The sequence below is a fragment of the Lutra lutra genome, chromosome 14 (genome assembly GCF_902655055.1).
Source record: "Lutra lutra chromosome 14, mLutLut1.2, whole genome shotgun sequence".
Taxonomy (NCBI): domain Eukaryota; kingdom Metazoa; phylum Chordata; class Mammalia; order Carnivora; family Mustelidae; genus Lutra; species Lutra lutra.
Window position 1 is genome coordinate 32,156,450 of NC_062291.1, and position 27,510 is coordinate 32,183,959.

At 54.8% G+C, this 27,510-nt stretch overlaps 1 protein-coding gene across 10 annotated transcripts in view; it reads left to right on the top strand.

Annotated features, from left to right (window-relative positions):
* COL13A1 (collagen type XIII alpha 1 chain) overlaps positions 1-27,510 on the top strand; it is a 141,215-nt gene that overhangs the window by 14,072 nt on the left and 99,633 nt on the right. For all 10 annotated transcript variants that reach the window (XM_047703176.1, XM_047703175.1, XM_047703177.1 and 7 more), the window contains exon 2: positions 1,540-1,612. In XM_047703176.1, the coding sequence (XP_047559132.1) occupies positions 1,540-1,612 (73 nt within the window). The remainder of the gene's footprint in view (positions 1-1,539; positions 1,613-27,510) is intronic.

Sequence of the window (27,510 nt, forward strand, 5' to 3'; positions counted from 1 at the left end):
CGGTGCGGTCACAGGCACAAGTGGCTGGGCTGCCCGGTGGCGGGAGCTTCTGTAGGCCTTTTCTGCTTGCTTTTATCTCAGGACCCTGCCCTTGATAGGGGTGTGGCGGGAGGGGTGCTGGGTTGGGAGGTGGAAGGCGGGAGGAGCAGGGGGCAGTGAGCTGTGCTGATGGGGTCAGGGAGACAGGGTATGGTTGCGGGGCTCTCATCGGGATTATGGTGGGGAACGAAATAGAGGCCAGTTGGCAAGGCCTGGATGGTACACCACACCAACTCACTAGCACCAAGTCTCATGGCTGTCACGGAGCCGTGGAAGTGTCAGGAGTCTGTGTCACTAGAAATTCAGACTCCGCCAGCAAGGAGGCCAGTGATGGAGAAATGTTTATGGCGGGGTGGCCCACTGGCCTCCTAACCACTTCACATGGCAGGGACTTCAGGATTCTGGTCATTGTCAATAACTGTGAGCCGCGGGACAGGCCCCCCGTGGCCGGGTCTTCATGTGAAATCAGTCACTTCAGACTGCTGGAAACTGATCCAATGGCGGGGTGGGGGGGGTGATTACTGTAGGAACCAAATAAAACCAGCTACCAGGCTCTCACTGCTACACTAACATCAGAGAGCAAGGTGCCATTGTCCACCTTTGACCTTGGCCATGTTAGTCTCCCCACCTCACCCCACCCCACCTTCCGTCTCGGGTTCCTTACCTGTAACACAGAGTATCACAAGAGCGAGCATTTACTGTGTGCCTCCCAGGTGTCAGTCCCCTTCCCTTCTAAGCCCTGACCACTCCAGTCCTCCCATGAACCCGGTGCAGAAGGGACTCGAATCCACCCATGAGAACCGTGCACGAACCTCAGCAGCCTCTCCCCGACATGTCCCTTGCAGCCCTGTGCGAGTGAGGCCCACCCTGTGTGGGTCAGTGCCCTGCGCTTTGAAAATCAGGCAGTCCGGGCACTGGGGCTCGTGGCCATATGTCCGTTTGTCACCGTGGGGAGTGAAAGTTGTCCCAGTCTACTCGTTGCCACTCCCTTGGAGCCTTCCTGATTGGCTCCATGATTTGCAAAGAAGAGGTTCGGTAGAGGGGCACGTGGCCTGCTCAGCCCTCTGTCCCCTACCCCTGCCCAGCTTGCCTGGGACTGGCTGTGAGGGACCCCAGAAGAATAGTCATTGTCCCTGACACTGGGATCAATCAGGAGCCCAGACCTAGACAGGAAACAATTAGCAGAGAGCCGAGAAGAGCGAGTCATTGTGCCCATGATGGTGGGGTGCAGGAAGGCCACAACTGGTTTACAGGGCCTTGGGGTTGGCGTTAATTTCTTTAAGAGCACTCCAAAGACATCAGACACTGAGATTCCCTAGATGGGACCTTCTCCATCTGCTTCTTATTACGCAGATGCCCGTGGCCAGTCTTTGATCCTGGAACAGTCCTCCTGTGGCCCCCAGGCGGCCTTTTCTCCCCCTCCGTCCCCACCAGTCGCAGACCCTTCCTGGGGCTCGGCCTTCTGCTTCTATGACTCCTCTCCTCTGTCTCCTTTTGCAGAAATGGAAGCTCCACTCTCGGAGGCGCCGGGAGGCCCTCCCGAAGACGTCTCCAGGGTGCCACTGCCCGCCAGGTAAGGAGCTCTGCGAATAGCGGACAAGGATGGGGACAGGCGCCAGGGCCATCTTCACGGGTGTGCTGTAGCCGCAGCAGTTCAGAGCGTCGCTTTTCACCTGAAAGATGGGGATGGCTACATCTGTGATGTTCACCTTCCCTCTGCGGGTTTCAGTTATTCAAGCATTCATTCATTCGTCTGCTCCTCTGTGGGGGTGCACGTGGGGTCGTGAAATCCCATACGATGATGCGCGTGGCCACGTTCAAGTTACCATGGAGGCGGGGGCAGGGACCTGGCTCATCAAGTTCACTGTCGTGCCCCCAACTCCTGACACATAGTAGGTGTACAAACGTGTTACATGGATGAATGGATTAGCCCATCCTTGTAAAACTTGCCTGCCTTAGCTGGACGGCTCAGGGTGCCATATGTTCGCTCCCCTGTGTCTAGGCTGTACCCATAAACACACACATGCACACAGAGTAAAGGCTGCAGTGTGACGTGGGGCTTCATCTGGACTCAGACCCTGCTTTTGCCATTGACCTTCCCTTTCCGCTCTGGTCACTGGGGAGGATGCCTGTTCAAGTACTCTTCCTCTGCGTCTCACCCAGAGCACCCTGCTGGGCATTGGGTTTGATGGCACTGTCCGCCATTAATAACGGTGACAAGTTATAGCTCATGAGGACTTTTCTACGTTGCTGGCCATTATGATGAAGCTATGAGAGTGACAGATGGGCAAGCCTCACTGTTCCCATGAGTAACTGGAATGACTTTTCCCATGAGTAACTTCCTCTTTGGAGATGAGGAAGGAAGCTGCCAAAAAGGATTTAGATGGGGGGACACTTTGGAGTAATCGTAGAGGTCCTCTGCCAGCTCCAGGCAGGCCCCCTGCCACCCTCTGTGGACATGTGACACCGGCAGGATCGCCACAGGGCACAGGCTACCAGGGGCCCCGATAGTCCCCACCCAGGTCCCCCAGGCCAGGGAATGGAGGCCAACAGGTGGTGAACATATGGGAAACAGAGGGCCCACATTCTCAGAAGAATGAGGGAGCTGGGGTGGGAGTCACAGTTCAGGGCGCTGCCCCGGGATACAGTGGGGCCATGACGGGATTCAGCTGGCCCGTCGGGAGAGGGTCGCCCAGGTTAATTAAAAGGGTGTCCGAGTCCTGGGAAGTTCCCTCCCTCCCTCAGGGCCCAAGACATTGAGCCTTGGCATCTGGGAAAGCTTCTGGGAGAAGAATGCCAAGATTAATGAGATGGGATGAAGGAGAGGGAAGGGTAGCCAGGCATGGGCAGAGCACCCGTTAGCATCGGGCTTTCTAAGGCAGCACGTGCCTCAGATAAACCTGTCCATTCAAATAGTATTTAGTGCCAATCTTGACTTCTAGGAAGCACTATTTCCATTATTTCCTCAATTCCTCTCAGACTCAAAAGATGTACAGAAATCCTATCAGACTGCCTTGTTATGGGGGGGGGGCATGGGCTGCATATTTATGATAAGGCAGAGACTTGACTTTCTCCCTCTCCATCCTGCTTGGGCTTCACGTGTCCTGTCCACCCGCTAAGTGGGTATCTAAACAATAGGCATCAATTTTGTGCTTGGGAGAGTCTGACTCAGGAGGTCCTGGGAGGCTGGGAGGCGGGGAGGCTAGGGAGGGATGTGGCGGGAAGGAGAAAAATTCCAAAACTGCTTCATCTCGCCTCACTTCTGGGAGTCTGTAGGCACCCTGGGGTCTTGGGCAGGGAGAGGGAGGGATGCAGTGGAGAGCAGAAAAGCCTTGACACCGGTCCTCTGTGGAGAGCAGCCACCAGCAGGCACCCAGTTGGCAGGAGATGGGAGGAGAGCAACAGGGCTCCTGGGAGGGGTGTCCCGAGTGTTTGAGAATCACCCAAAGGGCAGTTTGGTCCAAATTAGAGGTCAGAGCCAGATGGGTAGCACCAGGAGAATTTAATCAGAGGACCTAAAATTGAGACAAGATCGGAAGAAGACTAAGATGTTCTCCCAGGTTCTTGGAGAGGCAGCAGGAAGGGACTGGAAGGGCTGCACAGAGAGGCATCTCAGACCGTGGAAGCATGGAGTCAAGTGCATCTGCTGGGATGGGCTAGGTCCCATTGGGTGGGTCCCTGCACCTGCCCCTTCTGCCTAAGCTGAGGGTTCTCACCACACCGTGAACTTACCTCCTTCACACGGAAGGCTGCCCACCACGGGGCTGCCGAGCGGTCATGAATAATCGTGCTCACCACCATAGCCCCTAACCCAGCTCCTGCTGCATGCCAGAAACAGTACCACGTAATTCTCGATGGATGACCTTCCAGAACACTCCAAACGGGCAGTGTGGGTTTTTGACGTTCTAAAATAATAGCAAATCTCCAAACCCAGGAGTAGAATGCCTCTCTCCCTCTTGGGTCTAAATGATGCCTCTCAGATTATTTCCTTAAGGTCAACGTTTATAAACCACTTTAGGAACCACTTTGAGGTTCCCGATATTTGCAGAAAAACTTATACAACTGGAAAGTGCTACCCACAAAGCATTATAATTTTTGTCTTGCCAGCATCTGATTAGACGCCTGTACATAGTAGATGCTCAATGCATCTCGGGTAAAGGATCATCAATTATCCTTCCTGAGTGATTATATTCTTTCCTGTGTTCCCCCTTCGCCCTCTGGCTGGTTTCTGATACCCCGCCTTCCCACATCACACACCCCACCCCACCCTACCTCAAGCCTGCCCTGCTGATGCAGATCTTTCACGGCTGCTGGGACACAACACATAAACATTTTTTTTTTCTGCCTTCTGTGGCCACTGGGATCCGAGCCTAGGATCTTGAGCCCGTGCCTGCCCCAGTCCACCGCTGCGGCTTACTGGGCTAAGGCGGGGTCCTGGGTGTGTTCTTCCTAGTGGCAGCCTTGGGCCCCTGGATGGCCTCCAGAAGGTTCAGGGCACATAATCATGGGCAGAAAACCCACCTCCTTCCCTTCCAACTCTGACCTCGTCAGCATCCTCCCAGGATCCTCCCTGTCCCAAAATAGCCATGCCCTTGCTGAGGTCTGGCTGCTCCTGGGACACATTCACTGAGTTCCACGGTTGTGCTGGGCCTGCAGGGTGCTGAGGGGTGGGGCTCGGCAGGACAGTCACAGCCTTCAGAAGTTCAGAGGAGTAAGCGTTGGCAATTCCTAAAGCATACAAACTGGTGGGACGGGAGAAGGGCCTTGGGAACCAATACGGCACCGTGAGACTTCCCAGGCCACTTGAGAAGAAGAATACAAAGATTAGGGAAACTCCCGTTTCAGTCCCCGTTCTCAGTAACAAATGAGGAGCAGGACAATGGAGCCTCCAGCCAGCAAGGAAGCAGCTCCTTCAGGCCCGCCACACTGGGGCTGGCAGCGTGAGGGGTTTCACACGGAAGGAGTCACAGGAGTAGGTGGCTCCGCTCCGCTGTGTGGCCTCATTTCTGAGGGGAGAGGAGTCCGGAGTCCCAGAGGTTCGGACTGCAACAGCGGGGGCGAGGGCGTGGCCTGCTGGGGTCTGTGCATTAGCACCTTAGCCGGCTGTGGTGCGGAGGATGGATGAGCGGGAGAGAAGTTGCCCTAGCCTGGCTTGTGGGAGGGACCATGGCCATCCCCTGGCTCACGTGTGCAAATGAGAGGTGTGCGGCGTGACAGGGATCCCAGAGGAGCCTGGGACTCGGGGAGAACTTCACTGAGGAGGTGGCCCTGGAGGTTGGCAGAAGGGCGTCTGCTCAGGGTACAGACTCAGCTACCACCGCAACAACAGCTCGGACTACAGGGACTCCAACGAGGAGGAGGGGCGGTCTCTTCCTTAGGGGGTCAGAGGACAGTAGTGCCGCGCTGGGAAGGTGGCCTTGCTATCTCCTTCATGTGGCACGCTGCTGGCATTGCTCTGTTCTCGCCGTCTCCCGCTAGCGTGGAAGAGGAAGGAGGCTGGGGCAATATACGCCCAAACCCTTAAGAGGGTGCGGGTGGGGGGGAAATCCCAACATGCATCACTTCTGCTTGTATCCCATTGGCCAGCACTTAGTCACGTGGTTACCAGCCCCCGGGGAGGCGGGGCAGCCATATACCCAGATACAGGTCTGTCGCTGTTGGAAGCGGAAGAACAGATAATGGAAGAGCAGCTAACAGTCTGCATAGACGTCTCCGGCTGAGGCACCTGCATGGACAGAGGCTCGAGAAGAAGAAAAAGGCAGCGTATTTAGGAATGACCAGCAGTTAGAGGAAGCTGGAGCATAGAAGCAGTGATCTGAAATAAGGGTGGGAAAAGATGGCAAAGGGTCGGGCCGAGGAGTCCCAGCTCTCCCCCTTCTAACAGGGAAACGGTTTCCATCCTGAGGGTGATTGATTAGTAATGGCTGCCCAGGGTGTCCAGAGTCTGATTCGGAGGCTACATCCAGGCTCGGTGGAAGACGTGGTAATCGTTTGATGATGTCTGTTGTGGGTGCAGACCCGGAGAGGTGTTACACCGTGCACTGGCGTTGTTACCCTTCCGGAGGTGATGTGGCATCAGAGAAGGGGAGCAGGGATCTGACCTCATCCAGTTCGTATTCTAGACCAATAACTAACAATGACGTGGAGGCTGGCTTGAGGGCAGAGAAGCCCCTTCCAGCAGTGAAAGTTGGCGATTGGTTTTCAGGTTGGAACTGCCTCTCTGGGCTTGGTTATTTCCCATAGGTGGTAATAGCTGGTGTCCACCTGTCCTGAAGCCCTTTCTTTGTCTAGCCTTGCCTTGTTTGCCCTGGTGGCAGATTCCCCCCTCCCCAACAGCCTCAGGGCATTTTCACAGGCAGGGACTATGGCCAGAGTTTCCATCCTAGACTGGGTCCCCCCACTTCTGTTGGACTGCAGCAGAGCAGATCCACAGCCATCCTCCCCCGTGGTTCTCCTCATTTTAGACTCAGCTAACCCAGAAAAGGGAGAATTTAGACCAAAGTGTCCCTGGGTGCCATTAATAAAGCAAAAAACTGCTGAGCTGATGGTCGTTAGGCAGAACATTTACACTAAAGAAATACCGTTTTCAGGTAAACTCTGCTTTATAGGCAAATAATTGATGGGTTAATTCTGAGTCATTCCTAGCTAATCCTTAAAGCACATCCCTGAGGGCCAGCCTGATGAGCCCCTCCTATTGGATTCCAACTCACTCTCTTTTCTGCCTTGGCCAGGCTTCTGTGCTGCTCCTCCCTCTGCCACCCCACCTCCTCCTTCTGCTTTTGCAGTCCCATCTCATGTCCCATCTGACCTCCCAGACTCCCAGGCTCCAACCCAGTGGCAGTATCAATGCCTCCTTCTTCACCCACATACTCCGTCATCGCTGAGTCCTATCAATTCCACTCGACCGCTCAGAAACCATCCATGGCTCCCTAGCGCCCATACACCCCCCGCTCCTCCCCCCTCAAGTAATAAGGTCATTTGTTTCTCAAGCCTGGGCTCTGACCGATCTCTTATTATGCTGTACCCATTGTCTTTCAGTAAAACCGACCTGCTCGTCTGCCTGTCCCGTTCACATCTGCTCATGCTGTTCTGACAGCTTTGTTCTGTTTCTACCTGACAGACTCTTAACCCCTCCAGGCCTGCTACTGCATCCCCACAGCTCCTTCCATCCTTCGCTCCTGCTCCTTCTCTCTGCTGTTTGGTTACCATGCTAACAGAATGCCTAATGTGTGCTCAGTGTGTAATCCGGACACAACCACCTACTGGGACAAGTAATGTGTCTTCGGATGGGAAGTGAAAACAGACCAGGAGGTATACACCTGTGAAGGTTTCTCTTGGGCTGTGATCACTGACCATTTAGATTTAGATTCTATAGGTATTTGACAGCAAAACTCAGCATGAGCCTCTTATACACTGAGAGGAGACTCTGTGGGTTTTCAGGCAGGAAGAACCTTCAAACTCACCTACACACCACACCAGACAGCCTCCGTGACATCTGCCCCAGGACATGGCACAGGTCGCCCGTCCTCAAAACGCACACCACTGAAGCCACAATCTTTTCCCCAAACCTGGCCCATAGCCAACATCCCCAGTCCCATCCCCAGTCCCAGGGAATGGGGCTGCCGCCACCACACAGGCTTACACTTAGGCTGGAACCCAGGCTTTTCCTTCTATATCCCACCCACCACCAAGTCCCACTGATCCCACCCCACCCATTGCCTCCAGCCCCTCCAGCAGCACACCTGTTCCAGCTGCCAGGACCTTTCACCTTGCTCCCTGCAGGAGCCCCTCACAGCTCCCTGAATGGTCTTTGATAAACGAAATGCACAACTCTACTTAAAGCCTCCTTTCATTCGCCCTTAGGTTAAAGTTCCCAATCCCTAATGTGGCCTGCGGAGACCCTCAGGCCTCCCTGCCTGCCAGTGTCCCTGCAGCAGGCTCCCTGATGACACCCAGGTGCCAAAGCAGAGGCTGGAGGGAAAGGGAGCCAGGGCCGAACCAGAGCCAGGATGTTGTGCCTTAGAAATCAGACAGCCAGTCAATAAAGCTGAGACCCTGGGCTCCAGACACAGGCACTTCCTGTGGCCTTTTGGCTCTGTTTCAGGCAAACAGCTTGCCTGGTGGGAGGCCGGCTGTTACCTCCGGGAGGTAAGGAAGTCCCCAGCCAGGGGAGCCAGCATGGGAAGGGCCCCTCCTCCCAAGGCTGCCCTCTCAGCACTTGGGAGCCGCCTGGAGCATTATCCAAAGTTCGTTTCTTCCCCGTTTCCTCCCGAAAGCCCTGCCAGATCCCCAGCCCTCCTGGACAGCACTGATAATGTGTTTCTCCTAGATCGGCTCTGATAAGGCCCGCTGGGTGGTCGCTGGGATTTGCAGCAAAATAAAAATCAGGAAATGGAGGGTTCTGGAAAGGCAGTGTGCTGTGGCTAGAAGAGCCCTGGACTGGGCATCGGTCCCAGACCCTGAGGGACTCTGAGCAGGTCACATCCTCTCTCTGGTCCTCAGTTTCCTCATGTGTAAGGAGAGGCAAATAACGGGACAGTATCTGACAAACTGTGGGTTGGGCCCCACAGAGCTGCCCCACCTGAGAAACACTCCCGCAGAAGGGAGGAAAGGGCATTCCCTGCGGCCTGTGTGCACTGCAGGGAAAAGGGAAAGGAAAGCCTAAATATTTGTCAGAAGCAGAGTGGAGACACACATTGTGGGATGTGGGACGGTGGTACTTTCACAAACGAAATATCATTTACAGGGAGCATGGATGAACTTGACCTCCAGGCCAAGCAATGCCAAGGATGAACCTCATCCTATCGAGGGAAAAAAAGCAAATTACAAGACAATAGGTACAATACAACTCATTTATATAAAGTTGAAAAACATATAAAACAACAGGACACATCGTTCAGGGAATATATGCCTAAGTCCTAAGGGTATAGGGAAATGCACCCGAACGATAAGCATCACGTTCTGGGGGGAGGAGGGACAGGTGGGGCTGCGGTCCTGCAGGGTTTGGCTATATTGGTAACTCTTTTTTCTAAATATTTTATTTATTTATTTAGAGAGAGAGCATAAATGGGGGAAGGGCAAAGGGAGAGGGAGAGAGAGTCTCAAGCAGACTCCACACTGATCACGGAGCCCAACGTGGGCCTCCATCTCACGATCCTGAGATCACCACACAAGCTAAAATCGAGTTGGACACTTAACCCACGGAGCCACCCAGGAACCTCAATGTTGGGAACATTTAAGCTGGATGGAGGACATTCCAGGCTCATGTTACCTCTTGGTAACAACTTCATTGAGATACAATTTTTCTGTAAAATTTATCCATTCGAAGTGTGTAATTTGGTGGTTTCCAGTCTGTTCACAGAGCTGTGCGTCCCTCACCACAATCATGTTTAGAATATTTCATGACCCCAGAAGAAACCCTGGACCCTTTGTCTGTCACCCTCACATCCCCACTCATCTGCTTCCTAGTTCTATGGATTTAGTGTAATGTTTGCAAGGTTCATCCATGCTGTGACATGTAACACTTCTTCATTCCTTTTTATTGCCCAGTAATAGATTATATTATGTTTATAGTTCTTTGTCTGAAATATTTCAAGATAAAACATTATTTAATCATAAGGCTGAATAGAGGCTGTGGATAGAAGTGGGAGGAGCCCTTCGGGCTTGACTCTAATTGGCGTTCTCCGCTAATAAGGATGCGATGCTGCTTGGGGCTTAGATCCCGTGTGTCGCCAGCCCTACCAGGACCCAAGTCCATGGGGCCAAACCCGGCTCAGCTGGACTCTAACACCCAACACCCTCCCCTCCCTGATGCTGTGCTGCCCTCTTTCCCCTCCTCTGCCCCGCTTTCTGTCCCCACCTCTGTGATGTCTCCTGTGACTCTCCCAGGCACAGCTGGTGGCCTCTCCTTCTGATCACCCCCCAGAGCTGTGCTCCCACAGCAATTTGGCCCCACTGCAAAGGGACAGCCGCCAGCGCTGCAGGGTCCTCAGCTTTTCTGGGCATCTGCTTCTGCCATTGCAGCCTGAAGGTGCCCGTGCCTGCCTGCTGGGCTGGAGATGCAATTTCCCTGGAATAAGTCACGTGTCCATTATGCCTTGTCCTGTCTAGTTCAGTACAGGCTTTCCCCACTCTGACTCCCGCATCACAGGGACTGGTCCTGGCAACGCTGTGCCACCTGTCAGGAGGAGCGCTCACTGGGTTCAGTGGCAGTGGTACCCCCGGGAGCCGCCCAAGGAGAGGCGGGCTAACCCAGCAGCTACGAGTGTGGGCTCTGACTTCTGGGCAACCTGGGTTCAAATCCCAGTCATCCTCTTCTATTCCATATGAGTCACAGGGACCATGGATGAGTTAGCCCTTCACGTCACGTAAAGTGGGGGTGAGGCTAGCACCCTCCTCGCCAGGATGCACACAGGGCCTGACGCATACGTGGCTTGAAACGATTGTTAGTTGCCATGATGGGGATGGTTGTGTTGAGTGGGAAAGGGTTCTGGTGAAATGAGGTCATGAGGAGAAGTTACAGCCTCCACACAGCTGCACCCAGCCACATGAGGTCCTGGAGGAGAATGCCACGTCATGCCAATGAATGTGGTGGGGAAACGTGGCTCGGGTTGCCAAAGGCGTCAGCTCGCTCCTACTTCCCTCTCTGCCCTGCTGGAGACAAAATCATTCCAACACAGTGGAAAATTCTGGATGTTTCTATCCACAGCACAGGACAGCATGCAGGGCTCTGCAGGGGTTGCAAGATGGGGAGATGCAGGCCTGCCCTCAGAGAGGGCGATGGCGGCCTTTTCCATGGGGCAGGAGACCCCCGTGTGAACCCCAGCTCCCTGTGCCTCGCTCTTCAGCATTAGACAAGCCACTAATGCTTCTGAGTTTCCATTAGCTCATCTCTTACATATAAATAATGATCTCACAGGGTTATTCCAAGAATGCTCGGTCAACTCTGGAGTCCTACACCATGGAAGATACTGGAGGAAAAGCAGCAAAGCTTGCCCACAATGTAGTTACTGAGTGGGATGTAGGCTGTGTGAGGGCTGGGGGACACAGAGAGCCATGGACTGTGGCAGAGGGAGGGGTAGTCGCAAGCCGGGTGACGGTTGGTTCCTCGGACAGTGTGTTTGAGATCACTGCCACTACCATGGGTCAGAGGACCTTGCAGATGAAGTTTATGATGAGACTCAAGCTCCCAGCACGTCACTGTGTCCAGCCACAGCCTGGAGCAGGAACCAGTGGGCAGTGGGACTTTTCTGAAAGGTCATGTTCCTTCTCCTTACCCATACAGAGGCAGGCTAACAGCTTCGCTGTGTCCTGAGAGGGAAACGAGCCACATTTGTAGCAGCTGTTGCTTGGGGGTGTGGGTGAATCTGGAATTTTGCAGAAACTCCAAAGAATCAGGGATGGCTGTCTGGCGGGGGAGGGGCGGACTCACAGGTGGGCAGCAGTATCTGCTGTGTGTCCACTTCTCCCTGTCTGTCTACCTCCCTGTGTCGGAGAGGCCAGCAGAGGAGAGCAGGAGAAAGAAGAAACTATACTTCCCGGGGTCTCAGAGAGCCATCCACGCCTATGATGATTCCACATGTTTGCAGCAGACACTCAGCTATCAGTCTTTCCCTTAGGACCTGCCCTTTGAGAGCAGACACCATGGCCAGAGGTATTAAGTGAACCCCCACCTTCTACTTCCTAACCCCAGCCCAGCAGAGGCAGGCCACACCCCAGCGGCCAGACTTCTGGGCTGACTATATACCCGTGACGGATCTGGGCTGCCTGTGGGCTACATCAGCAAGTGACCTTCACCCACAGAGGGTTATCAGCTGCTCAGTTCCCTGGGGACACCCAGTGAATCAGAGTCCCTCATGTCCAGGGTTAGGTAAATGCTAAAGAGGGCTGGAGAGTGCAAGAGAAGGAGTGATCACTTTTAAAGGGAGGAATCAAGAAAGTCTTTGCAGAAGAAGCAGCGTTTGAAGCAAGCCCTGAAAGACAAGTAAATCGTCAGTAAATAAAAACGCATATAAAGACATTGTGAGCTGAAGGAACAGTGTAGAACAAGTGCAGGGACCTAAGGAAGAGGCTTTTCCGCTCCTTGCCCACTCTGGGAAGGGAGGAGTGATCCAGAATGACGGTAGCAAGCTCCCACGGAGGGATGGAGTAAGAGATAAGGCTGGAAAGAAAAGTTGGGGCGAGGGAGGTAGCCCCAGAGGGGGTTGGACATCACCCTGAAAAGGCCGTGAGGGTCTCCAGGAAAGGAAGGGACATGATCCACCTGTGCAAAGCTGTAGCTGAGAATGAGCTAGAATCAAGGAAGGAGCCAGGAAGAGGCCGCATGGCCCTACTAAGAGAAGACATGGAGTAGCATACGGGAGGGGCCAAGGGGGTAGGGGGGGTGGTAAAATCGCAGAAGGAAGATGGGCACGTGTTGACTATTTGGTATACTTGGGCAAGGGACAGTATAAGGCAGGGGTGAGCCTGTGAGCCCAGGTAACTGTGAATGACCCCGCAGGTATTTACATTAAGAGAGAGCGTCATACAACAGAGAGTAGAGTGTCTGCAACACAATAGAGCTTGCAAGCAGTCTGGGGGTTGGGGCTGCGGTTCTCCCTGGTTCAAAGCTGAGACCACTGAGCCTCCGATGTCTAGGGACCACACAGGGGCGATGGCTGGGAGACGGAGCCAGGACTCAAGCCCAAGGCTTCGTGGGCTAGTGCCCTTACCCACAGGGAGAGAGCCGAGGGCCGGCAGGGGGAGAGGAAGGATGCAGAGCTCTATTCTGGAGCATCTGGGGGTGGGGCGGTGGGGGAGACAGGACATCCCTTGTGGAAGTGCTGAGGGCCCTGGGAGGGCTCATCCCGGGGACAGTGGGATAGGAAAGCTCTGATCCTTTGGCCTCGAAGAAACTCTGTCTGGCTGGCTGCTGAGGTCGATGCTCAGGGCACAGAGGGGGCAGGGGCATGTTTTGCTGGAGAGTCACTCCTCCCCTGCCAGCTCCGGCCCCGTGTGTGCTGAGCCAGGGCCTTGTGCCAGGCTGCTGAGGGCGGAGGGGCTCCCAGCCTCAGACTCCGTGGAGGGTCCCCAAGTCTAGCCTCTGCCTATTCTGCCCTGCAGGGTCCCAAGGGACAGCTCTCCCCTAGTGTCGCCAGAAGAATATCAGGGCCACTTTACAGAAAAGGGGCAGTCAACAGGAAAAGCCTGTGGCCCTTAGAAGGGACTAGAAGGTGGGATATGCTGGGCACATGGCTGCAGCCCCCTATTCCTCGTCCCGACGCTCTCCGGTGCCCACACCATCCCAGGCTGCCCCCATGCCTGGACACAGCCCAGCCAGCCTCCCACCTCGGAGACTACCTGGCAGGTTCCTGCTCCCCCATTGGGGCGGCCTGGGTGGTCTCTGATCCAGCCAGTGTGATGGCCCACATCGTGCCATGTACACCATACGTCCTCCTCCCCTCGCCTCTCTGAGGTGCAGGCTCCCGTGGCCATGATTTCCAGAGGAGGACCCTGAAGAGGGCAGAGTGTTCCCATCAAGGATCCAGGGTCAGGCAGCCGCAGGTCTGGGACTGAAAACCAAGTCCCAAGTATCCGAAGACGTGTACTTCTGATGCATGTCCTCCAGGGTCCGTCCCTCCACTGGCAGAGTGCTGCCCTGGGCCATGGCAAGCAGACAAGGACTTAGCAATGGCCGGCACTCTCTTCCAGGGAGGCCATGCCCGATGAGGCTGGAGGACATAATAGAGGCGACGATGCGCGTCTGTGCCTGGCGCCGTTCTAAGTACCATAACCCATTATCTCGTGGAAGTCTCTCACACGTATGCTACACGGCAGATACAATGGCTATCTTCATTTTACATGGAAGAAGGACCGAGGCCCAGAGAGGTATGTCAGGCAGCCAAGGCGCAGAGCTGGTATGTGCTGGAGCCACGGCGATTCCCCGCAGAGAGAACCAGAGGTCAGAGGCAGGCTTCCTTTCCCTGCCTCTCTGTCTCCGTGTCTTTCCATCACTCTCTTGACAAACAGCTCTTGAGCACAAGCTCTGTGCCCTGCCCTGTCCTTGGGAGACAAAGGGGAGCTCACAGTCCGGCTAGAGAGATGCACAGGTCAAGCGGCGGCTGCAGAAACCTAGGGCACAGATGGGGCAGGTCCTCTGGTGGGGGCAAGTGCGTGCCTTGCGAGCCGCCAAGCTGCCGTCCTGGGCCCAGCGCTGGGATCCCAGCCCCTGGGAGGTGGGCCACAGGCTGGGCAGACACCCACATGGCTGATGGTGGCCTGCACAGCTGGCCTTTCTACTTAAGGCCCCAGGGCCCTGGGCACTCAGCCCCCAGATGAAAAACAGGGGAGGCCCCCAGCACAGAGGGGAGTTGGCTGGGCATGCAGGGATGTGGCAGAGGTTGGGGGGGTGGGGTACAGGGCAGACAAGAAAGGAGGCGAGGATTACAAAAGGCTCAGACCCTCCAGAGGCTGAGTGGCAGCAGGGCTGGCTGTGGGCCTGCCTGTCATTCTTTCTAGCTCACTTCACAATCTTGTTTTCGGACTTACTGCCATACCCTCTAGCCTCTGCCATCTGTCTGTGTAGGACAGGTAGGACAGAGCTGGGGACTGTGGGTGTGTCTCAGGGTGGGGGACAGGGGCGCAGCTGAAAGAGCCACAGGTGGCTTAGCTGGGGACACTTCCACCCAGCAGAGGCCCTGGGGAGGCTCCGGGAGGCGGGGGTGGGGGTCGAGCCAGCCTGCCACCTCAACCACCCCAGTGGGTTGGAAACGTGATGAGCTGAGCCTGGCGGGGAGCCCTAGGAAAATGCCCAGCAAGAGACGGGTATATAAGTGGCTGCTGTCTCTCCACATAGTTATGCGAGCCGTCATGGCATGGTGTGGCCGGCTCCCCACGACAAGCCAGCAGGGAGGGCGGGGCAGGCTCTAGACGTCCTAGGAACAGCGTGGCTATGTGCCTGCGCGTGGGCACGGCGGGCTGACCCGTCTCTGTCCCCAAGGCTCCAGGCTGCCCGGGGCTCAAGGGCTTTGGCAGCCAAAACTGCCCCCCTTATTGCCCTTTAGGCCTGGAACCTGGTGCCAGTCCTTCTCAAATGAAGAATTTCCGTTCCCGCACGGTGCTCGTGAGTCTGGGCATGACAGCCTTACGCATTAATCACAGCTGGCGTTGGTTCGGGCTGATGGGTCCTGCGTTCTTAGAGTTCCAGACGCTTGACAGCATCACCCCTGGCTCTCTTGTTCTTTGCTCCTTGGCACTCAGAGGCAACGACCAGCACGTGATGCTCTGTTTTTACCTTAAGGAACAGGGGGGTGAGAAAGGGGTTGATGATCCCCGGGGCTGAATGTGCACTGAGTCTGAGACACGGCGCTAGAAGTCCACAGAGACCTTTCTGGCATTGCTATTATGTTGTTATCTTGAAGTTAGGTGCCCCTTTCTCCTACAAGGGCCATGTTTGGGATAATCGAGTTTCCTTTCTGCTTAATCAAGGTTGTGTGCCTCCATGATGCCCACGGCGCCTCATTTTTGATGGGTATAGGTTATTCATTTCCTGTTTCCACTTCAGCCCTCCATTTCTCCTTCACCAACCGTGCGAGAGGACTTGACTTTGGAGAGTCTGTTCAGTTCTAGAAGAATACAGCTCCCAACACATACAGTTACAATATTGGTGTCTGCCCATGTCCTCCCCAGCTTAGCTGAGGGAGATACAGGGAGACCAAGCCATGGGTTAGGAAACTTTACTCTGGGGTTGGGATTGGCCTCAGTGTGCATCCCAGCAAGCCCTCCGACCCAGTGTGGAGCGGGTGTGCCCCCCCAGTCCTGCCAATGCCCCGTGCCGCCCGAGGTGCCCCCTGCCATCCCTCTGGTGAGCGTGGGGCAGCTGTACAAGGGACACGCATGCCCCTTCGGGATGTGAAGTCCACTGGTAACTATTTGTCCATCTTGCAGTGGGAGAGAAGGAGGGCCCGAGAGGGCAAAAGGAGCTCCCCCTAACCTACACTGCCACCTGGGGACTGGAGACGGTCCCCATTCCTGCTGAACTCATTCCACCACATCCTGTCCCCCAGATGGTCCCCAGAGCCATCGCTGGGGTCACAAGGAGGTGGTAGTTTTGCAGAAATGAAGACAAGGCTGAGGGATAGAGAACAGCCCGTGGCCAGTATCAGCCATCGCCACGGGGCCTTGCTGCCTCCCGAGGCCAAGAGCTCCGGCCAAGTTGGGTGTCTGGTTCCGGATGCCAGCAGACAGCCTGTTCTTCCTGACAGAACAAAACACACTGCCACAGCCCTGAAACCCACGGGCCCCTGACGCCCCCACCCACCGCACAACTATTTCTAGGAATGAAGTCAGGTCCAGCCTCCTCTGCTCTCCCTGGGGCACTCGCTCACTCATCCTTCTATGGGCTTCTGCGGAGGGTAACAGATCCCACAAGAGTTAGGAATTGGCCTTGGCTCTCAGCTCTCCATCCGCCATGCCCATCTCCCTTGGGGGGTGGACAACCAAGGCTGTGCAATCATGTTTCTGTAGAAAAACAGACAAAATCTCTGAGAAAGGAGGGAGGGAGGGAAGGAAGGAAAGGGAGAAAGGAAGGAAAGGAAAGGGAGGAATCGAGGGAGAGGGAGGGAAGGAAAGGAGGGAGGAAGATACAGAGAAAGTACCAGATTTTACTATCCAAAGGCAGCCCTGGCTGGGAGCCCATTTCTGATGTTCATTTCAGCAGTTCTGTAACGGGGTGCAATCCTTGTAGCATTTGCCCACTTTAACTACCCCTCGGCCTGCCCCCGTGGATATGATGAGTCACTTTCTTGGTAGCTCCAAGGTCTTCCAGCCCTTGTCCACTCCCGCGTGCCCCTGGTCTCTGTCTTCCAGCCAGCACCGGAGGCTGGGGCCCCGAGGATGGATTGTTCCTGGAAGCTCCAGAGCATGGTCTGCCCCTGCCCCAAGGCAACCATGTAGGCCCTTCCTGAGGTTACGGGGGCCACAGGACACAGCAGTGGTCACACACCCATGTGTGTCGACAGGCCTAGACAAGATCTTGTGTGAGCTGGGGCTTTACAGGTAGGCTCTTAAACCCAAAGAGGACAAAAGGCTCTTTCAGGGTCACCCAGCCACTTCTGGAAGTGCCCCCAACTAGCCAGTGGCTCGACTGTCTGCTGGCTGAGTTCCGGGATCCAACTCTGTGACCACAGGAAAGTGACGTAAGCTCTCAGAGCCTCAGCCTTCTCGTCCATACAATGGGGGCAAGGACAACGTTTACACTGCACTGTTGTGGGCATTCAGGAAATGTATGCAAAGCACTTGGTACAGTGCCTGGCACAGGGAGGTGCCTAGTAAATGGTCTGGAGCTGCTGTCACCCTGCTGTCCTGAACCCCAGCCCAGCATCCTTCTAAGTGCCCACATTGCCTCTTTTCCCAAGTGCCCTGAAGACTGGCCCTTGCAGCGGACTGTGAGCAGGAGCCCCTCCACGGAGCCCCAGGCTGTGTACAGAGCACCCGTGCTCAGGTGGACCCAGCCCTTTGTAAAAGCTTGAGATCAGCGCTGGGAGATGGGGGTGAGTGCTGGCTTCTCACGTGCATACCACGTGGCCGTGACTCCCTGGGCCTCAGCTCCCACATCTGTAAAATGGGGCTCTGAGAGCCTCACTGAGTAGCTGGGAGAGGCCCAGGAATTCACATCGGGGAAGGTCCTTTGAAAGCTCTACAGTGGATTGCCATCCGCTCTGAACTTGCCAGTTGTTGTTTTCGTAGTTATTATGAAGGTGGACTAGACCTGACTTGCTCCTTCAAGAAGCCCAGCCCCTCCCTGGGTCTCCAAGCAGTATCCACAGGAAACATTTCCCACTGAGATCCTGCAATTTGTACATGCCAGCTGTGGGGTTTAGAAAGCACAGTGGTCTTAGAAGCCTCTTGGGGAGAGGGGACCCCTCCATTCATTCCTTCTCACAGGCAGACACAGTGCTAGGCTCTAGGGATCTGTCCTCCTGGAGTTTCATTCTATTGGAAGACATAGCCAGTATGCACTTAAGGCAATAAATAAGAAAATACCATTGATGTTATGATGAAAGTGAATTGAGACGTATTTTCTATAGGGTCTGGTTGGCTTGGAACAGCTTATCTGTATTTGATGGTGATCATGAGAAGGGGGCATTTGACCTGACAAGCGGGAACCAGCTGTGCAAAGAATTAAGAAAGGAATCCAAACTCAAAATGTGCTGAGAGCAAGCCTGCCTTAGAATAAAGCACAATGAAAGTGCCAATTGAATGAACAAACTAAATAGTTAAATCAGAGACTGGGGAGTGAGCATTCTGAGCAGAAACAGCATGTGCAAAGGCCCTGAGGTGGAAATGAGCTTGAAGTGTCTAAAGAAGAGAAAGGTCATAGTGGCCTGCTGGGATGAGGGAAAAGGAGAGAGAAGTCGGGGAGTTCCGAGGGGTCGTGGGGCCAACCCTGTGGCACTTTGCATACCTCTGGCGGTGGGTTTGTAAATTTTGCCCTCAACGAGCCAGGAAGCTACTGGAGGGTTTTAAGAAGGGGAGTCACACACTCAGGTTTACATTTTATCTTCCTCTTGGCCCCCATGGAGAATGGATTACAGAGGTAGAAAAGCAAGGAGAGGAGAGCTCGTTGTGGGTGCCCAGGTGAGAGGCGACAGTGATGTTTTGGATGATGCTGGCCCACCTTGTTGATGGTTTGCCTGTGGGGATGGGAGAGGGAAGCGTGCAGCTGGGCTGTGAAGGGCAATGAAGAGGGGTTGCAGCCCTGAGGTGCTACAGCTGGAGGTCGGTGTCCTGGAGGGATGGGACAGGACTGGAAGAACAGGAGAGTCTGTGGGATTGAAGGAGTCTGGTTGCCTGGGGGTCCAGTAACAGACATGCCCCTCTGCAGTGGCGTCCGCGTGCTAGAGCAAGAAGTCAGCCGAATGGCCTGATTTCACCTCTGGTTTATCAGGCTGGCCCGGCTTCGAACCCTGCAGAGAGGGCCTGGGCTTGGGGGGCAGGGAGAGACGGGGGGCCCGTCCTTATCGTTGTGGAAGTGCAGCGTGTTGGTTGATGAGATGCAGAGGGCCCCAGAGTCAAAGATGTCCTGAGTTCCCCTTCCTGCCTTTCCTCCCCCACTGACTCTCGAAATGCTAGGACATTGGGCCCCCTTTGAAACTTGAGTGAGGTAAGTTTAGGACAAATTAAAGGAAGTCCTGCTTCTCACAGTGACTCAGGAGCTCAGGGGACTGGTTACCCCATGAGGTGGTCCAGGCTGGGAATGTCACAGGATCCCAAAGGGATCTGGGTAACAAGACAAATTGAAGCCCTAAGTGGCCCCTGAGAAGAGACCTGGGATCTGTGTGACCTTTACGTTGACGTCAGAGAGGAAACTGGTCCCCTGAGGTTTCTGCTGGCAGTGACTCCAGAGCCTTCCCAACCTAGCCCCATGGGCTTCATACCCTGGGCACCAGAGCTGGAGGTCCCCCAAATTGCCCGCTCAGTCCTCTCCTTTGACGCAGGACCCTCCCCGGTCACCTCTCTGCTTGAAACCCCACGATGGCGCCAGGGCCGTTCCAACAAAGGCTCATTCAGCTGTCTGGCCCCTTCTGTCCCCACGGCCCCCCATCCACATGTGGCCTCACTGGCGCTCAGTTTCCTTGGGTTCTCTCCCCTCCAGGCCTTTGCCCCTGCTCTGCCCTTGGCCAGAGGGTCCTCCCACAGAAACTTATCTAGGGAAGCCCTCCCCAATTCCCAGTCTCCCCGCCACCAGACGCCTCTCTTAAATGCTTGCATGTCTTCTAAGCAAAACCTTGCTGTGCTGTGTCATTATGGCCTGTCTGCATGTCTGTCTCCTCTCTAGACAGTCAGACTGCACCCTTCCCAGCATTTGGCATGGAGCAGATTCTCAACAAGTCGTCACCAAAGTATCAGGTCCAGAGATCAAATTGCCTTGCATGAAATCCCAGTAGCATCCTTCCTTCCACACTTGCATTCATGCATTCGACTCCTGCTCTTGAGCACCCACCCTGTGCCAGGCCTTGGGTGGGTGCTGGGGACCCAAGGGTGAGCAAGCCATGACACCTGCCAGACCTTACGGAACTAATGGTTTAGTGGGGGAGGAAACTTCCATCAATTGCACCAGCAAATGTAAAATTGCCATGGTAACCAGCCCTACTGAAGGGACATATAGGGTTTCATGAAAAACTAGAAAAAGTCCTTAAGGTCAGAGAGGTGTAGGGAGGCTCCCTTGAGGCAGTGATCCTTAAGGAGTAGAAATTGAGGGCGCCTGGGTGGCTCAGTCGGTTAAGTGGCTGCCTTCAGCTCAGGTCATGATCCTAAGGTCCTGGGATGGAGTCCTGTCGGGCTCCCTGCTTAGCCAGGAGACTGTTTCCCTCTCTGCCTCTCCCTTCTGCTCTGTTCTCACTTGTTCTCTCTCTCTCTCTTTCTCTCTCATAAATAAATAAAATCTTAAAAAAAAAAAAAAGGAGTAGAAATTGACCAGACAAAGAGGAACAGCTTATGCAAGGGCCCTGGGGTGAGAAGGAATATAGCAAGAATGAGGAAAGGAAAGAAGAGCAGGGTGGCCAGAGCAGGGAGTTTGGGAGACAGAGGGGTATGAGACAGGTTCAGAAGGTCAGCGGTAGCTGGAGTGTATGGGGCTTTGTAGGCCATGTTAAAGTTTTGGTCTTTATCTTAAGGGCAGCAGGAAGCCAATGAAGTGTAGTGAGCAGAACCATGACCTGATCAGGTTGGTGTCATGAAAAGCTCCCGACTTCTGTGCAGAGCAGGGACGAGAACAGGTATCCTTGTACCCAGCCCCCATGTGATGTTCATGTTCTGTAGCACTCCCTTCCCCCCAGGTCATGGCATCTCTAAAGGATTGCATCTGCCCCCTGTAGCATTCATCTGTCCAGGCTCTCGAGGCACTAACCTGATCCTTAGCCCAAACACTGGCTTTCGAGAATGCCATAGTCTTCTCTACGCCCTTGTTTCCAGCAGCTAGCACAGGCTATGGGCGCCAAGATGCTGACTCCCACGCAGTGAGATTAAAGTGTTTACGACCCCTGGCTTCAGAGTGCGTGATCAAAGGCCTCTTGCAAAACAAAACAAAAACAAAAACAAAAAAACAACCTGTGGTTTGTGGGATGTCACCGTGGGAGGATGTGGGATCATCTCCTCCAGTGCCCACTGTCAGAGCAGGAAGGGGGCCCAGGGAGGTCCAGAGTCTCACGGAGGTTGGCCACAATACACAATACACAGGAGTCCCCTGGGGACCGCAGAGGTTGCCCCCCTGCACTGGAACTCGTGTGGTGATGCTAACTCTTCCCCACTGCACCCACAGTCTAGGGCAGAGGTGAGAAGATGGAGTTACAGCGCAGGGGTGGGGGGTTCAAGCCTGGGGGCCAGAGTCTGACACCCCTGACCGTGAGTCCCACCTTTATCATCCATCAGATGCGGGCTCTTAGACGAATTAGCTAACCTCTTGGTTCTTCCTTCATCCACACTGTCAGGTCCATCATGACTGCCACTAGCTACATGGGAGCCTATATTTAAATTAATTAAAATTAAATTAGATTGACAATTTAGTTTCTGGGCCACACCTGCCCTATTTCAGGTATTCGTGTGGCTCTTGGAAATTGTATGGGATAAGCACAGGTGTGGAGCATTACAATTACTGCCTAAGGTTCTGTTGGACAGCTTGGATCTGGAAAGGCAATGAGAAGCCTCACTCTGGGGATCATGGCAAGATTAAATGAGCCAGCGAGTGCACAGCCAGCTGCACGGCCCCAAGCATGTAGTAAATGCTCAGCTAATGTTGACTGGGATGGCAAGGATGGTAATGAGGTCGGGAGCGGTGCGGTCACGTCCACGTTCGCTCTCAGTGTCCTGCTGCAGCCACCGGGAGAGGTGTCCCTGACCGATAAGAACATGCACCCCATGAAGGGAGGTGAGAACGTCCTGCCATCGAGTTCGGTCCCGCCACAAATACAAGGTCCTTCGGTCCTCGTCTGTAAAACAAAGAAATAACAGTAGCCCCTCCATTGTGCTGTTGTGCAGATCAAGCGGGTTAATGTGTGTGGCGTGCTTAGCATGGTAGAGGGCACAGTGTGAATGCTATGGAAGGGTCAGTGTCATCGTGGGCATGGGGATGACAGAGATTGTCATGCCTGTCTCGGAGAAGGGAAGTGTTGGCCGACCTCTTCGATCATTTGAGCAGGACTTGAAGAGTCCTAAAATCGTGGCCGCCATGCCTCACCTAGTTTAAAGGCGTTTGAAACCATAAAGTACTCCTGTCAGGTGAAGGCTCACAGGAGAGAGGAGGGAGCCACCCTGTCAGTTATGGCCGTGCTGGGAAAGCAGGTGGGACTGATCCCAGTTCCTGAGCTGACATGCTGGTTTTGTTCTGAAGGGCCTGGTTCCTTCTGGAGAATCCCAGGGGAGGTGACTTCCTGTGGGTGTTGAGGGATGAGTAGGAGTTTGCTGGAGACGACTGCAAGAGAACCGTGTCACTAATTACTCCCCTAATTAGTCATTCAATTCTCTGTCCCTCAGTTTCTTTATTTGCAAAATAAGATGTTTGGTTAGACAGTGCCTAAGATCCTTTCTGAGTCGCATCTTCTGATTCGTTCCGTGGAAGGCTTGGTGCTTCTCTGGAGGTCGTGTCCCAGAGGTGGCACCCTGGGGCAAGCCACAGGCACTCTCCCACTGCCCATAACTTCTATATCCAGTGGTGTGTGGGCATCGGGGAGGATGGGGAAGTCACGGGACAGGCAGTCTGAGCCTGAGTTGCAAAAGACATGGCTGATGCAGAAGGGGCCATTGGCCAGGTCTTTGGGGTTCAGCAGTCTCTGAGCCACCAACCACCTCCAGTCTCCAGCTCCCCACACTGTACCCCAGAACTGCTGTCCTAGAAGGTCTATGGGAAGTGGATGGTGGGCCTCCCCGGGCTCCTGATAGAGTCTTTTCTGTGTCATGGCCAAGCTCACTCCTCCTCACTCCTCAGGCCTTAGAAGACATGTCCCGTGCAAGGAGAGCTATCTCAAACCCTCACCCCAATTAGTTTAGGTGCCCCTAGGTTCTGGGCCTGGCACAGGGTCTGGCACATAGTAGGCCCTCAACACATGATAAGAGCCTCAGCTGCAGGGACAAATCTTCTTCCCCCTGAATCAGCTCAGCCCTCTTGTAGCTCCAGCCTCGGGGAGAAGCAGCCCTCTCCACCCAGCTCCAAGACTAGAAACTGGGGAGTCTCTGCACCTCTTCCCTGGCGCCCCCTCCATCTTCCAGGCACCATGTTCTGTGGTCTCAGCATCCTTGACATTCGCTATGACTGTCCGCTCCTCCCCACCTCCCGCCACCACCTTACTGAACCCTAACATCAGGCCTCATTGAGACTCTTGCCATGGCCTCCTAATGCCTGGCCCCTGCTCCATTCTGGTCCCCTCCACCCATTCAACTTGGCAGCTAGAAAGGTCTCTCTAAGCTGCAAACCCAAGCAAGACCTCCTTTGCCAAAGACATGACCCTCCCCTGGGGGTCCTTCTGTGATTTCACCTCTGGCTCAGCCTGGTCTTTTTTTTCTGTGTTCCAGCCACACCACCCTCGGCCTCAGCCAGGCTGGTTCACCTTTCCTTTCCCTCAGCCTGCCCCCCAGCCCCCCCGACAATCAGCTCAGGCCACCAGGCCTGGAAAGTTCTTCCCACCTCCTACACCTGCCCCTACACGCCTTCCTGGCACCACCCCTGACCCCTACATGTCAGCCTTCTTCCCAGTCAATGCCGACATCCCCTTGCAGCAGAATCACCCACTCTGTTTAAAAATGCAGATGCCCAGGTCCCACACCAGACCTACAGCTTCAGAATCTCCAAGGGTGTGGAATAGAAATCTGCATTTGGATAAGCCTTCCCCAGCGATCCTTTTCCTGTTGAGCTCTGGAAGCCACTGTTCTATACACATTTCATTTGAGCGAATTCTTTATGCTCTTCTCTGCCCACCGCTTCCCTCACCGCCCCCACCCCGCCCGCCGTGGGATGGCAAGGTCCTGAGGCAGGGATAGACACAGGGCCTCGCTATCCATTTCCCAGTGCCAGGCACAAGCCCTGGCACAGAGCCGTGCCCAAGCAGTTCTGAATGAACCATTCCTGGACGTGGCCTGAATCCAGCGCCCCCCCAGCCTGGGCAGGAAGTAACCTTTTATGAAGGCTTTCCTGAGTGGTTTGCAATCTCTCTGGGAGGCCGGGCACGTTTCCCTTGGTTACAGGGGAACCTAGATGAAGAGTGGCCCAGCTCTGGGTGACAAGGGCCCAGGGGTGTCCCCAGGACAGGGAGCCTGGATGAGGAGGGGGTCTGGCCAGGCTGGAGGGGTTTGGGAGAAGGCGTCCTGGTTCCTAATCAACAGGAAGGGCCTTCTTCCTCCAGGATCACTTTTCAGCCCAGCTGCTTGGACATAACCTGAGCTGGGGTTGGGGCAGTGGGGGAGGGGCGACGACAGACAGGCTCATGGGAAGGCCAGCATCTGGACACACAGCCCAGGGCCCCGCATGCCTGCCCGGCTCCCACACACCCCCAGTGCCCAGAAAGGCCTGTCCAGGGAGAAGGCTCAGCTGGTAAACACTTACTGCTCTCCTGTTCCCCTCCCCCAGCGCTCTCCTCCCGTCCTCAGCTCTCTCCAAGCCCAGGGACATTCAATCCTTCCTTTGATGGACAGCCAAGAAAAGACTTCTTCCACATCCTAAATTTGTTAGCACCAGCTAATCATCTTAACCTTCCTCCCTCCTGTGCTCCCAACAGGCGCCTCCTTAAAGACACAGGGAGCTTTTCTGATTCTCAGCAAGGAGCCCCCGGGGGAGGGGGGCACCAAATTCCCACCCCTGAGCTCCCTCTGCAATGAGCAAGCTGTGCAGGAATTTGGGGTGGGGGTCATGGTGGCTCAGAACCCTCGAGTTCCCCCTCCATCGTTCTTAGCTGGGCCTTCCCAGCAGGCGCTGCCATCTGCCCTCCTCCCTCCACCATCCTCCAGCCTTTTGGGGTTCTGGAAAACAGAAGCTGGCCACTCCCAGGTGGAGACAGGCGGATGAGCTCTCATGCTCAGACATTCCACCTTACCCTCCCCTATTTTTTCAACTTTTCTACTCCTCCCCCTGCCATATTTCCTGGACCCTCTCCCTCCTCCCCATGACAGCCACCATCTCCTGCAGGTGGCTTGACCCCAGCTTCTCTAGAATTCTGGCAACTAGAAATTCTCATACCCATTCTCCAGATGACAAAACAAAGGCTCAGAGAGGTGAAGGAAAGTGTCTGTATATAAGCGCATCCTTTAAGAGTCAAGGCTGGTTCTTGGACCACGGCCTGACTGCAGGGCCACGCTGTTGACCACGACCCCATCCTATCTCCCAGCACACGGCCACCCTGCACATGCAGGCACGCTGATTAGAGACCGACCGCCATCTCTTCAGGGTAAACACCTGCAAACATCTCCTTCAAGACCAGGTGCAGAGAAGGCCCTCTGCAGAGGAATGACCCCTCCCCCATCTGTCCTCTCATCCCTCTGTCTCTCTCTCTGCCCTTTCTCCTTCCCTCCCTGCTTAAAACCCAGGTGAGAAGAGCCAGGACAGAAGAGAATGTAGCCACAATCTCATTCTGGCCCTCAGCCTCCCAATAAATAATGGGTCTGTGTATAAACCACTGGGTCTGCAGCATCTCAGCCTGGGAGGACAGGCATTTGCAGGGGAGGGATTAGGAGCCCTTCGAGGGAGGGACAGGGGCTTTTGGCCAAGGTGGGGGAGGGGCTTTTATTCCCCTTTACCTTCCCCATCTGTGACCCACCAAAGCCATATGGCAGGCACCACGAAATCAGCCAAGAATCTGAAAGAACATTTGATAGATTCTCCCCATCAAGGTCCTCAGCGGGAGTAGCGCTGGCCCAGGGGGAGAGAAGGAGGGCAGGGAGGGGGCCCTGTCCTTGCACAAGGCTAGAGCCTCACCCAGAGGGATGAGTGTCAGCGGGCCCCGGAGTCAGCGCGCAGGAAACACAGCCCTTCCTGCCCCTGTCTTCACCCTCCTTCCTCTGCCCGCTTGTCTGGATCCTGTAGTGGCTTTGGGTCCCTTGCTCAAGCCCTCTAGGACCCCCTGGGACCCTGGGCTTTGGGTCCCTTGCTCAAGCCCTCTAGGACCCCCTGGGACCCTGGGCTTTGGGTCCCTTGCTCAAGCCCTCTAGGACCCCCTGGGACCCTGGGCTTTGGGTCCCTTGCTCAAGCCCTCTAGGACCCCCTGGGACCCTGGGCTTTGGGTCCCTTGCTCAAGCCCTCTAGGACCCCCTGGGACCCTGGGCTTTGGGTCCCTTGCTCAAGCCCTCTAGGTCAAGGTTGGGGAGGGACTGGAACAGCTGAGATGAGGGGCTCTGGAGAAGACGTTGCCAAGCAGATGGGATCAGACGGCTGCCTGAGTGTCCATCGCTACTGACAAAGCGGGAGCAGACAGTGCCTGAGATACATCAAAAGCATCCACGCAGATATCTTCAACCCCCGGGATGGCTTCCTAGCAAGAGGCAAAGCTGGAGTTGACTGAGTGTTTATGAAGTGCAAGGCCTTTCTGACCCTCTCTCCAGCCCTCTCCGGCCCTCTCTCTGGCCCACTCAGTAACCTTGCAAGCTGGTACTATTCGCTCCATTTTATAGATAATGAGACGGAGGCTCAAAGACAAGAAAAGAAACTTGCTGGGGGTTCCACAGGTACTGAGAGGCCCTGGGATTTGAACCCGGGTCTGTTGGGCTCCATAGCTCAGGGAGCCCCAAGGAAACGTCCAATTTGGTGTTGTCAGGACGTCAGGAGTATAAACAGATCAGGCTCAGTGAAGGAGAGTTCAGACTGCAGGCGTACACTGACCTTCCGTGTCCCCAGATGCCGTCTGCCTCACCTGTCTTCCCCGCCCCAGAATTCTGTTGTGTCTTTCTGGAGACACGCGGACCAGGATGTTGCATTGGACCAGAAAGGGACCCCCCCATCCCCTTATGAAAACAGAACACAGCACCCCCCACAGAAGAAACAGCATGGGATTTCCTGCTGTCACTGGATTACCCAGCTGCCCAAGATACCCTGACCCCCTTCTCCATCTGAGCCATGAGGGGGTTTGTCTCCATGTCCCCCTCCAGCTGCGATGGACTACAATTGCCAGAACAGTTTTACCAGAAACAAAGAGAAATATCCAAAATGGGTTTTGTTTGTTTGTTTGACCATATCTTAGAATTTTAGATGTATTTTGAATCACCGTGCTTATAAGCAATATGTTCTAGCATCCAGGTACTAACCAGGCCACACTCTGCTTAGCTCGCAAGATCAGGTGTGTTCCAGGTGATATGACTGTAGACTCGAGCAATAGGTTTCTAGCCCTGAACCCAAGGAAGGTCATTTCCAGGCGTCAGCCACATTCTCCAGTCTCACCGGAGACAAGATAAGAGTTTCTCTCCCCATGGAATCCCTTTCCCACTTCCTCCAGGAGGGCAGCTGGTAGCTGGCAGAGA